At 39.1% G+C, this 12,722-nt stretch overlaps 1 protein-coding gene across 3 annotated transcripts in view; it reads right to left on the reverse strand.

Moving 5' to 3' along the window:
* The window catches only part of usp13 (ubiquitin specific peptidase 13), a 104,102-nt gene that overhangs the window by 19,745 nt on the left and 71,635 nt on the right, over positions 1-12,722 (reverse strand). For all 3 annotated transcript variants that reach the window (XM_041216032.1, XM_041216023.1, XM_041216042.1), the window contains exons 12-15: positions 11,391-11,544; positions 10,251-10,425; positions 6,284-6,372; positions 5,162-5,284 (exon numbers count right to left, since the gene is read on the reverse strand). In XM_041216032.1, coding sequence (XP_041071966.1) covers positions 5,162-5,284; positions 6,284-6,372; positions 10,251-10,425; positions 11,391-11,544 — 541 coding nt within the window. The remainder of the gene's footprint in view (positions 1-5,161; positions 5,285-6,283; positions 6,373-10,250; positions 10,426-11,390; positions 11,545-12,722) is intronic.

The raw sequence follows: 12,722 nt of genomic DNA on the forward strand, positions 1-12,722 counted from the left end.
GTTAGCTGATATTGTTAGCAGTTCTCTCTCCTCAGGTACAGTCTCCCTCTCCTTCAAATCATCATCATCCCTCTCCTTAAAAAAACACAACCCCTCAATCCTTGCAAATTACTTCGCCATCTCCAACCTCCCTTTCCCCTCCAAGGTCCTTGAATTTGTTGTCAATTCTTAAGTCCGTGCCCATCTTTCCTGGAACTCCCTCCAGTGAGGTTTCCACCCATACCATAAAACCAAAACAGCTCTATGTGACTGTAACAAAGGTAAACACTCCTGCCTTGCCCTGTCTGCAGCCACTGACATAATTGACCAGGCCATTCTCTAGTGCCCTTCCACTGTCGTCCAGCTGGATGGACTGCACACACCTGGTCCAATTCTTATCTAATTATAAGCAGAGAAACTCCTGCAATGGCGTCTCTTCCAGCTCCCGCATGATATCTCTGGTGTCCCTCAAGAATCTACCTTATGCCCCCTCCTATTTCCCAACTACATGCTGCCCATCATTGACATGATCTCAAAGCACAACATCAGTTTCCACATCTACACTGATGACACCCAACTCTACCCCACAAACACCCATCCTATCCCCTCTACTGTCTCTGTTTCTCATGTTGCTTGTTTGACATCAATAATGAACAAGCAGAAATTTTCTCCAGCTAAATATTGCAAAGACAGAAGCTAATGTCTTCAGCTAAAGTTCCAATCCCTAACCACTGATTCCATCCCTCTTCCTGGCAACTGGTTGAGGCTCAACCAGACTGCTTGCTACCTTGGTGTCATATTCAACCCCATATTTAACTACATATCCAAAGCATCACTAAGGCCACCCATTTCCATTTCCATAACATTGCCTGGTTCTGCCCTTGCTTCAGCTCATTTGCTACTGACAGACCTCATCCAGGTCTATTGACTATTCTAACACACTTCTGGCCAGCCGTCCATGCTCTATCCTAAGTAAACTTGAGATCATCTAAAATTCTGCTGCCTGTGTCCTACCTCACACCTGTGCTCACTCATTGGCTCTAGGTCAAGCAATACCTCAATTTTAAAACTCTCATCCTTGTTTTTAAGCCCTTCAGCAGTCTTGTCCCTTCCTATCTCAGTGCTCTCCTACAGCCCGACAACCTCCAAGACATCTGTGTTCCACTAACTCTGGCCTCTTGACCATCCCTGAATTAATTGTTCTACAATTGGTGGCCATGCCTTCAACTGTACAGGCTCTAAGCTTTGAAATTCCTCCCCAGACCTCTCTCTCCTGCTTTAAGACACTTCTTAAAACCTATCTCTTTAACCAAGCTTTTGGTCATCTGACCTAATATCTTCTAATGTGGCTTGGTGTCATGTTTTGTCTTATAACACTCCTGCGAAGCAGTTGGGACATATTATCACATTAATTGCACTCAGTAAATATAACTTGTTATTTATAGGACTGTTGTTGTGCTAATTGCCTATGCAAATATCAATTCATAGATGAGCCAGAATATTTTGTAGTTTAATTTTGACAACTCCAAAGTTACAGTGTTTAGGCTTCCTCTGAAGCTCTGTACATCAATGCCTGGAATCGCCCCACTTCCTGAACATATGCTCAAACCTAACCCAACAGTGTGGAACTTCAGTGTCCAGGTCAACCCCAGCTGAGCTGCACACCTCATACTCATTTCTTACCAAAACTATTTACTCTTTATTTTCAAATTATCATACTTCTCCAACTCTACCTCCACCAAAACCCTCATTCATGCCTTTGTCAAAACTAGACTCAACTTGTCCACCATTCTTCTTGACAGCCTTTATTAACTCCAGTTCATCTAAAGCTCTGTCATCTACATCTTATCCCACACAAAATTCCACTCACCTATAAATCCTGTCCTTGATAACCTCCATTGGTTTCTCACGCTTCAGAGCAATGACTTCAAATTCCTAATTTATAAATTTGTCTACAATGTCAATCCATGTTCCGCATACAATCTTCCAAATCTGGTCTCCAATACAATCCTCTCTGCTCTACCATCAGGGTACAGCCTTCAATTGTTTTGGATCTTTGAATCCTTCTGCCTTGCTACATCTCTCCACACATCTCTTAAAACCTGTCTCTGCAAGCTTGCCATCTGGATTCTCTCCTACACTGGCTCAGACCTCATCCCCAACTGTGAAGCAACTTGGAATGCTTATTATGTGAAAGGCACTCCATAAGTGTATGGTTTATCTTTTGGTAATAAATATCAAAGGGTCGATCAGTTTGCACTCAGTTGGTTTTATTGAAGCAATTCGTTTGAAATTGGTATAACCCTCACAAAGGATCACGGCAATTTATGGCAAATTACATTCAGCGCAATTGGAGCTTCTCTGATTTTTTTGAGCTTAAAAGCATTGCATTAGCTCACAAAACTGGCCACAGTCCCAGAATTAGTTAAACACTGCTGGGGTTTCCTGCTAATTGCACTTGTTTGCTGGCCAGCTCTAAAAATAAAGCTGTTCTTTAGGCACAATGACACTAATAGGGACCATTTAAAATCTTTTGAATGTGTTTTTCTTAATTTACTTAGATAATGACTGCTGTACCTGAATAAAACTAGCAAATGGCTCTGTATAATGTTTTAGCATAATTTTCAGTCATTTTAAATTGGATTATTCAAAGGTGGTGGATTGATACTGTAACAACGCTTACTTAAGTACACAAGAAAACAAAGCAGGATTAGGCCACGCAGCCCCTCAAGCTGCTCCACCATTCAATAAGATGATGGTTTATTTTCCACTTCCAACTCCACTTTCCCACCCCACCTCCACATCCTTTGATTCACTTGATTCCCTTAAAGTCCAGAAACATATCAATCTCTGTATTGAATATATTCAGCAACTGAACATCCACAGCCCTTTAAGGCAGAGAATTCTAAAGATTCATAAGCCTCTTGAGTGAGGAAATTTCTCCCACATCTCAGTTTTAAATAGCTGACCCCTTATCATGAGACTATGACGCATGTTCTAGACTCTTCAGTCAAAAGAAGCAGTCTCTCAGCATCTGCCCTGTCAAGCCCGCCAAGAAGTCCAATGAGATTACCTCTCATTCTTCTAAATACGATATTATAGGCAATTTTATTTTTGGTGATAAGCACATCTTCAGTACTATTAGTCAAACTGCACCAAGATACTGCTCTTAAATATATCAAGAAACACTTTTTAAAGCAAATTATTTTTCAGAATTATGTTTAAAAGCTCTGGTTCATGGGGGATTTTGCATTCACAATATGAAAATAAATTTGACTGGCATCTCGGGAAAGTAAATATTCTCAAAACAGGCACAATTTTGGCTGTAATGTATGTCCAGATTGTCATTAGCAACCAAAGAGGGAACACTATCCCCAACTGTTGCACAAGCTCGGTTCTCCAGAAATTGGCATATTTTTCAGACAGACAGCCAGGACTTTGGCAGGCGAGGAGATGAAGAAAGCCTAACATAAGGTTCAGGCGGCAAACAACTCCAAAGTTTCCATCAGAAGATGCTTTAAATACAAAGCGACTGGCAGTACTGTACCTCAAATAATTAGTGTCCACTGAAACCATATTTCATTGTATTTCAAAAATCTATGCCACCTCTTGATATCAGGTTTATTTCTTTGCTCTAAGTGAGGTGTTGCTCCTGCAAAAATATTGGAAAAAAAAAGTGTCCGTAGAATGAGTTTTAATACTGGTGTCACAGACAGATTTTATGGACCTCCTTACTGCCTGTGATCATTGTGTTTAGTATGTGAGAGGTTTGTGTTTTCTTACCCTCAGAGTGATTGTCCAAATTTAAATAATTCCATCAGTAAGTTTAAGAGTGAATTTAAAAGTTAGTAAGGTTATTTGTTATCACACATTTGCCCCAGAGGTTTAAAAAAAGGCAATGTCTCACTCACTCGACTCACCCACACTATCATGTGCACAAAGATTAAATACAGATGAGGGAAAAAGCAATACAATTATAATTTATGATTGTCTCTGTCTCTTTCGTAGCAGGCCTGTAGTTTCTTAGATGAGTTGATGCTTTGGTTGAAGTGAAGGTCTTGTAAATCAGTAGATTTTCAATAAGCTGTGAAGCCTCTTGAATTTCCAGGAGGTTGTTTCTCAGGTGAACCTGAAGCTGGAATTGGGGGTGGAAAGTCTCTCTCCCACTTTAAAGGTAGATTTTTTTATTACCTTGGCTGCTTAGTTAACCTGCAGGTGGTTTGATGACTGTCTGATAAAATCTGTCCACAGAATAGCTTCCTGCTGCTTTAAAAGCAGGCAACAAAATGGCTGCCTCAACATGTGTTCTGTTACAAGTCCAAAGACCTTTTCCAAATAAGGTGGGTGGCAGGGTTGATTATACATCCTGTGTGATGATTTACATACCTTGCAAGTTTGAGACAGCTAGTGCCTTTGTATCTGAATGACCCATTCAATTTTAAATTACCCTTTTGAATTAATTTCAGGAAAAGACATCAAGTCAACTTCAGTCCGGAAAGTTCTTTGTGTTCCCTCTCGAGACAAGGAAGTGTTTTAATTCACAAGACATGTCAGGTGATCCTCAGGAGGCCATCTTTTCATAGTTTTTATGGTTTTTAAAAATATAAAGTATAGATGGAAAGCTCATAATATACTGGAACCTGACACTGGTTATAACAGATTTCTTTAAGGTCAGTATCAGCTTTCTTAGCCCTAAATAATCAAGATCATTATACTTTTTGTTGATACTTCTGCTGTAGTTCCATATCTGGGTTTGCATCTTCTGTTGCCTTTTCTGTATTCATTAGTAGCTTCTTCTTAAAAATAGAACTCATATTCTGGGGATTGGTTTCATAGCACATTTAGTGTTCATCCATTTTCTAATATGCAGTTCCAGAACTGTTTCATCTTATAAAACCCAATAACTGTAAAACCTGCCCTTGGGATTAAGAATTTATTGCAGTTTTTATTGTGATGAAATTGAATTCAAAAAGTCAACAGTCAAGCCTTCTTTATATTACAAGAGTAAAGAAAAACATTACATCAAATTGTTATAGTTGGTACTGTGTTTTGTCCAAGATGATAATAATCCTTTCTGCAAAAATGCATATAAATCTCTTTCACAAAAATATAAATAAATTATAAAACATGAGAAAACATTTGCTATTAGAAGGATTTAAAAAGTTGTTATAGAATGAGTTACCTTTGGGTCGATCAGGCATGATGATAGGTGGGGAAATATCAGGAAGTTCCTCTTCTCCTGGCTGTAAACCTGTTGCTCTCAGGTGGGAGACATCTAGGAAATCTGGCATATCTATGGAGACATCTGAAGCACAATAAAGAGAGCTACTGTTGCAGTGTGATTTTAAAAATATATTTGTTCATGGGATGTGGCGTCGCTGGCTCAGCCAGCATTTATTGCCCATCCCTAATTGCACTTGTTCAGGCAACGTTTAAGAGTTAACCACATTGCTATGGGTCTGAAGTCACATGTAGGCCAGACCAGGTAAGGACAGATTTCCTTCCCTAAAGGGCATTAGTGAACTAGATGGGTTTTTACAATAATCGATATGCTTTATGGGGTAAATGATTTGAAAGAACCAGTCATTTTTTTCAAGTTCAAGTGGACTAAATAGCAACAACTAACAATAGTTGGTGGTTAAAACCAGAATATTTCACTTTTCTTCCTGGTAGCAACACATGAAAGACAGCACAGCCATATGTGGTTATCACTGTTGTTAAATTATATTCTAAGCAGATGTAAAAAGGTCTATTTTCCTGATTCTTTTTATAACTTGATATGCATTTTATATATAGGTGCCACTGTCACCTAACACATCTATATAAATGTGATCACAGGTTAATGCTGTAGAACTTAAATTCTATAATCTTAACTTATTGTGCTTTAAGTTAGTCTCGGTAATGGTGACCATGAAACAGGTTGCCACAAAAACCCATCTGGTTTAACATCCTTTCAGGAAAGATACCTGCTGTCCTTACTTGATCTGGCCTATATGTGACTCCAGACCCACAGCAATGTGGTTGACTCTTAAATGTCCTTTGAAATGGCCCAGCAAGCCATTCACCTCCATGGCAGGGGGATAGTGAAAGCAATTGTAATGGTCTTTACTTTCTTATGATAGAGGTAACCTCTTAATGCAAAACAAGACTGAACCTAGGACATTTCAGTACTACAATATGCAGTATGTTCATCCACCTAGATATCAGGGCAGCTCCATTGTGATATTCTTTTAAGTACAAAGTCAATATCTTCATAAAAATATAACTGGACTGTTCTAAATATTACAGATTTCTGGGAGCTTACCTAGTTTCTTTGGTACCCAGTCTATACCGAAAGTAAATTTCTTTATTTGAATAACCAAATATTCAGGAAATGAAGCAAAGTGGATTGTTCTGTAAATTAAAAAAAAATACTTTTCAGTTTTAAATCTCATCACAGGTTAATATATTTTTAAAGTCACTTATTGCTGTTAAACAAAATTTTAGGACATTTTTTACAGAAATTTGAATTTCATATTTGTAACCAAAATTTCCTATTTTGTACAAGCCTGATGCTGTAAAACTCCAATTTTTACCCAAATTTAAAAAGAGATAAGTGAAATAATGTACAGAACATCAGGCTAAAGTTAACTGTGAAAACTTAACACTGAAGTGCAGTCTGCAATAATTTGTTTTGGTTTCACAATGCTCACAGCAGCAGATTCTGTTTTATGAAGCTGATCCACCTTAAATGAAATTAAAGATACCAAGTGCATTCATCATCATTACCCATTTGAAACTGACCGGAACCTAAGGATTTAGCACATGGGCAGATTTATGTAGAAAGCCTGAGCTAACATAGAAACCTTCCTGGTCCAAGTAGGTCAATCTTCATTGGCTGAACATGCTTAGTTACGACACAGGCCCTAATAAAATACTTCAAAGCAAAGCTGGTGGAGGTTTCAACATTTCAATGACTACATGTTTGTCTACAAGACAAACATGGAGACAAATATATTTCCATGGAAAAAATTATGTGGTGAATTGAGATAAACATAAAAAGGTGAAAAGAAATAATTGCATCTGAAGAACAGAAGCTGTAAGAGAAAATTATCAGCATGTCATTATAAATTACTCCTTTTACTCCTCTAATCCTCTACCTTTCAGGTAGATACAGGTGTAATAAAGTATATCCTCATAAGTTATCATTCTCAATTTGTAAACCAAACTATGTCCGCCAAACTATCCAAGTCAGTGGTCATCACCACACACACACACACACACACACGCATTTTGATTTTTAATAAACATTACAAAAGGCCCTCCTCCCAAAAGAGTACCTGCGTTCAGACATATAACGCTGGTATGGTAGTAGTTTCCCAAACTGTGACCTCATACTGCTGAAGTTATTTTCAGTGTCAATATTTATGTATGCCATTGTTTTGTACTGATTGGTAGCTTTGTCTTCAGAGTGCATCCACAGAGGAAGTGCCTTACCTCTGGATGTCAAGGAAATTTAAAAGACCAAAGTCAGATGCATTTTATTCTTAATCTGGCTTGTATATTTCTGGAGAAAAATGTGGAGAAAGCTGTTCAGAGATTTATGCTCACCACAAGAACAAGAACACAAAAACAACTTGCTGCCTTCTCCTGGCAAATATTTCCTTCCATGTTGCTTTCCCTCAGCAAAAGAGACGCACTATTCCACAACAGACAGAAAGGTCCCAATATTAACAGGGAGGCGGGTGGCAAAGTTTAGTGACAATTTTGATGAATTTAATGGTGCGACCTTATTACAATTTTTGGAACCCATTTTCTGGCCACAGCCAATTAGATTGTGAAATTAGCTGTTTGCCGGGTGGGTAGACATGCCCCACCAGGCTGCAGCCAGGGAGAATACAGGAGGGAGGGAGAGAATGTGGGTCAGGGAGGCACCATAGAGATCACAGGCCAGGAAGAGAGTTGGTGCGGGTGGGGATGGAAAGAATACAGGAAACGCAAAGAGTATGCTGAGGTGTTCTGTGTATAAAATAATTGCTGGCATTCTACAAAAATGTTGTGGTGATAAAAGAGATAATTATGTTTATAGTTATAAAGGGGGTGTGGAACAGATCACAGTGGGGGAGTGGAGAACATCAGATTGCGAGCTGTGGGTGGATCATTGAGAAGGTTAATAAGGTAGCTTGGCAGGCTCAGGGTGGGGGAAACACTCCTCCTCTTCCAGGCCCACAGATAGTGCTGGTAAGGCACTTAGCCACTCCATGTAGCCTCCCTTCAGCTGCTGAGATTCCTGAGGCCCAGGAAACTTGACAAGTCAGTTTTAAAACTGAAATCCAGATAAAGGGACACAGTTTGCTGTTCCAACCCACATCGGGCAGCCGAAAACTTAGGTGGGGCGGACCATAAATTTAAATTTCCCAGCTGACCCCTGCAGGCCAGCATTTTGACTGGTGCAGAATGACCTGACGTGCACTCAAATTGACGTCAAGTACAATTTTTCAAACGCCTGTCTCAATTTTGAATTTCCCAGAGTTTCAGATCTTCAGCAAATTGGGTGTATTCCTGAAGCCTGTGTGCAACACGTTAGATGAGTCAGTTCCTGAACCTTGAGGGAAGCCTGTTGTGGAGTTGTCAACCTTTAATAGCTAAATTTAAAAGATGTTACCAACTTCACATGCAATAATTATTGCTGCATGATAAGTATGTTTTGAATGCAGTGATTGATCATAGCGCTCTGTCCTTAAAATGTAAGTGACCATTAAACTGACCAACATTGTATAAGTGTTCAGATGCATTAGGGTACTTTCTTCAGTGGATAAAGGGCTCTTATGCATTCAAAAGTATTGAGAATTAGATATTAATGTGTCATCTGGATCCTGTGATTTGATTTTTACATTGATTTATCATCTGTTAAACCTTTGAAAAATCTGAACAGTTGGTTAGTCATCTGTTTAGTCAATTTCAAAGGCTCTATATTATTCAGCTCTGGAAGGTTTGCTTGTATAGTTGTGCAATGGAATTTCATTATGAATATTTGGGCTGAGTTTTAAACCCCAGTAATAGATTCTGCAGGGGTTGTTAACAGAGCTGTCAAGGGGACTAAGTTTTGTTTGCTTGACGTTTTATGACCATTTAAATGGATTATGTTTGTTTGAAGTGGTTTTTGAATGGCTATTTATTTTCACTGATTTATGAGCTTTTAAGAGGAGTAAGTTTTTTTTCAAGTAGAGTTTGCATAGCTATGTGTTTGACTGGCAGTTTTATAAGTTCCAAAGAGGAGCAATTCTTTTCATGTGGAGTTTGAATGGATGATTATTTATTTTGGTGATTTCATGAGCACTTCAAAGACTTACCAGTTTTATTACATGGCTCAGGGGGTTCTGTCCATGGTGGATACTGCAGAAGTGGTTATGGAGGATGTATGATGGGGGGGATATGAAGGGTGCATGTGGAAGGCATGAAGGATGCATGGAGGGCATGGAGGGGAAATGGGGGTAGGAAGGGGGCAAGGGCAATATGAGGGGGCATAGATGGGACATGGGGGGCCTAACAGTCATGAATAGAACTGGGCCAACATCTCAGTGAACGGAGGTGGGCCTTCTAACCTACTGGCCTTGGCATTCCCCTACCTCCAACCACACTTCTGATCTTTCTCAGGAGGCAGTGACCCCAAATACAGCTCAACCCTAACTCCCCAGGGGGAATCTTGCATGTGCCTGCAAGTTTATATAGAAGGCGGGAATGTAGCCCAGGAAAATAGCCGAACACACGATTCCCGACTCAAAAGGGAAAATCTGGCCCAGAATCTTAGGCACACGGTCTCATTAAAATATTTAAATGAGGGATCCATTTCACGAGAGCAGGCTGGATGCCTACCCATGCCCTGCCTCTATTAAAACTGGAACTGGGGTCGTTCAAGTTTGAATTTTTTTACAATGGGGTCCCACCTGTTTTTAGGGGCCAAAATTACACCAAGGTCCTAGTTCTCCTCGCTTTCTGGAAGAAACATTTCTTCTGGACAAACAACGCTAGGGGTTATTTTTCATTTGCAAATAATTACACAGGTAAGAGGAACAAAACCTATGACCTTTGTCAATACTGTATTACAGTCAAACCAGTCTGTGAGAACTGCGTGATAAAGAATTATCTGTTGGATATGAACTGGAAAATATATTTACATTGTTCACGTACAAGTACGACCAGTGAATGTTTCGTTGCACTGCCTTCGGCATAGCAAATCTGAAGCTTCATAAATGAGTACCAATAGTAAATCCTACCAACAGCCAACTTACTTTATTGCTGCCGACTTTGCTTGGAGTGCACTGCTCCAGAAGTCAGTGACGTTTTCTGGCTCTTGAAAAGCTTGAAGACAGGCACTGAATGGAATCTTGGCACGGACAACTTCTCGTAAAGTCCTCTTTGCTATCTCAGCCTCTCTCCTCCGCATTTCATATGCCAGAAGTTCCTCTGGGGAACAGCATTATGACTTTCTTTTAAATTGTACTGAAAAATTATAAACTATAAAACATTCACAGATAATGTTATTTAATACTTACATAATAATTAGAGGTATCCCCCTTAGAATTAAGGTTTTAGTCTGAAGCACTTCTAATGTCATCCAATTCCATGAGCACAAACCAGTTTCAAGATAGGCTCTCTCAAAGTTATGCATCTTCAGCTATAATAATAAACTATTGTACCATTCTGCATGTATGCACATAGGAAATACTGTGACTGTATGAGGTTTTCTGCCACAACTGGATCTTTGTAGTATAAAGTCATGACCGCTTTGTTAAGGTGTTTTGAATTACAGAAGGGGTACGAGAATTGTTGTGTTCTTGTTCCTTCACATTGAGTGGAGGATGTTAGTTGGGTTGTGAGAGGAGGAGCCCAGTACTGCCCACAGGAAAACAGGAAAAACGTACCAGCATAAAGGAAAGTCACTGGTGCGGTTTTTGCAATTCTTTCAGTGGTCAGTTATGGAATAGCATGAATTCAAGTTATGGAGCCACGGAACATGATTAATCCCATCGTCACCCCACAATCAGTACACAAGATGACTACGTTACACAATACAGTATTCTGCAGTTTTGTTTAGTCTAAGACAAGTTATTGCACTGGCATAAATAAAGCAATTCTTCATATTTGCTATCATGCTCAGAAATCAGACCTATGTTAAAAAATGTTCATATAAAAAAAAATCAATTTGAAGCTCGATTTCAAATTTATTCCAGTTTTAAATCATTAAATGTCTTCTTAAAAAAAAAGCCAAAATAATATTGCTCCATATTTTTTCAAAAACAAAATGCAGCAGTTAGTAAATCCTTCAGCACATTGAGTTCAGTGAGTAGGGAACCCTTCAATCATTTACAGTCCCTCTAGTTTACTTATGGGGTCCCCTAAGCTTGTCATAAGCATCAGGGTATATATACCTTTGTTACTAGCAGCCTCTAGGACAACAGGAAGTTGCATGATATAGTCGACTCTCTGTTTGTACTTGACTTTCCTGGACTGGCAACACTGGACCCGGTCTTCTACCATAAAACGAAAGACTTCACTGGGATCATCTGAGCCATTGCTGTTTCTCTAGGATGCACAGGAGTTCATAAGAGCATTGAATTAAGAAGCTTATTTTCACAAGAATCAGTAGCACATCTAAATGGAAGCAGATTCTTAATCCAAGCATTACAGATCTTTTTTAAAGTAGAAATATAGAATCTTACAGCACAAGATGCTGTAACATTCAGTCCATCATGCTGTGCCAGCTTTGAAAGAGCTGTCCAATTTAGTTCTACATCTCAGCTTTCTCCCCATGAACCTCCAAATTAGTCCTTTTCAAATGCATGTTAAATCCTCTTTTGAATTTTCCTATGGAATCTGTTTCCATCACCCCTCCAGATTTTAACAACCTACTCTGGAATTAAAATCTCCTAATTTCCCCTCTAATTCTTTTGCCAATTACTTTACACCTATGAGTGCTGATTACTAGCCCATCTGCCAAAGGAAACAATTTCTTCCTACTTCCTCTATGAAAATACTCATAATTTTGAATATCTCTATTAGGATTCCGGTAAACCTTCTCTGCTCTCAGGAGAACAATCCCAGCTTCTCTAATCTCTCCACATAACTAAATTTCTTCCTTCTTGGTAACATCCTGGTAAACCTTTCCTGCAGCCTTTCCAAGGCTCTGACATCCTTCTTAAAATGTGGTTCCAAGAACTGTACACGTTAGTTAAACTAAGGTCTAGCACTTGATTTGTAAATGACTTCCTTCTTTTTAAAAAGTGAAGTATCTCATCTGCTTCCTTAACTACATTGTCAACTCACTACCTTCAAATATTTATGAATATGCATTCCCAAAACCCCAAGTCCCTCTGTTCTTGGCATTCCCTTCAAAACAGCACCATTTAGATTTTAAACAAAAACAGAAAATGCTGGAAAAACTCAGCAGGTCTAACAGCATCTGTGGAGAGAAAGACAGAGTTAACGTTTCGAGTCCTTATGACTCTTCTTCATACAGACTCAAAATGTTAACTCTGTCTTTCTTTCCACAGATGCTGTTAGACTGGGTTTTTCCAGCATTTTCTGTTCTTGTTTCAGATTTCCAGATTTCACAATATTTTGCTTTTATCTTAGCCATTTAAACTTTACTGCTTTCCCTTGTGTCCCTCCCAAAGTACATCATTTTTGACTTATTCACATTACATCTACCATGTCTCTTCCCACTTCATCAGTCTGTCTACGTTCTCCTGAAGTCTTCTACT

Source organism: Carcharodon carcharias, chromosome 2, assembly GCF_017639515.1.
Source record: "Carcharodon carcharias isolate sCarCar2 chromosome 2, sCarCar2.pri, whole genome shotgun sequence".
In the NCBI taxonomy this organism is placed as follows: domain Eukaryota; kingdom Metazoa; phylum Chordata; class Chondrichthyes; order Lamniformes; family Lamnidae; genus Carcharodon; species Carcharodon carcharias.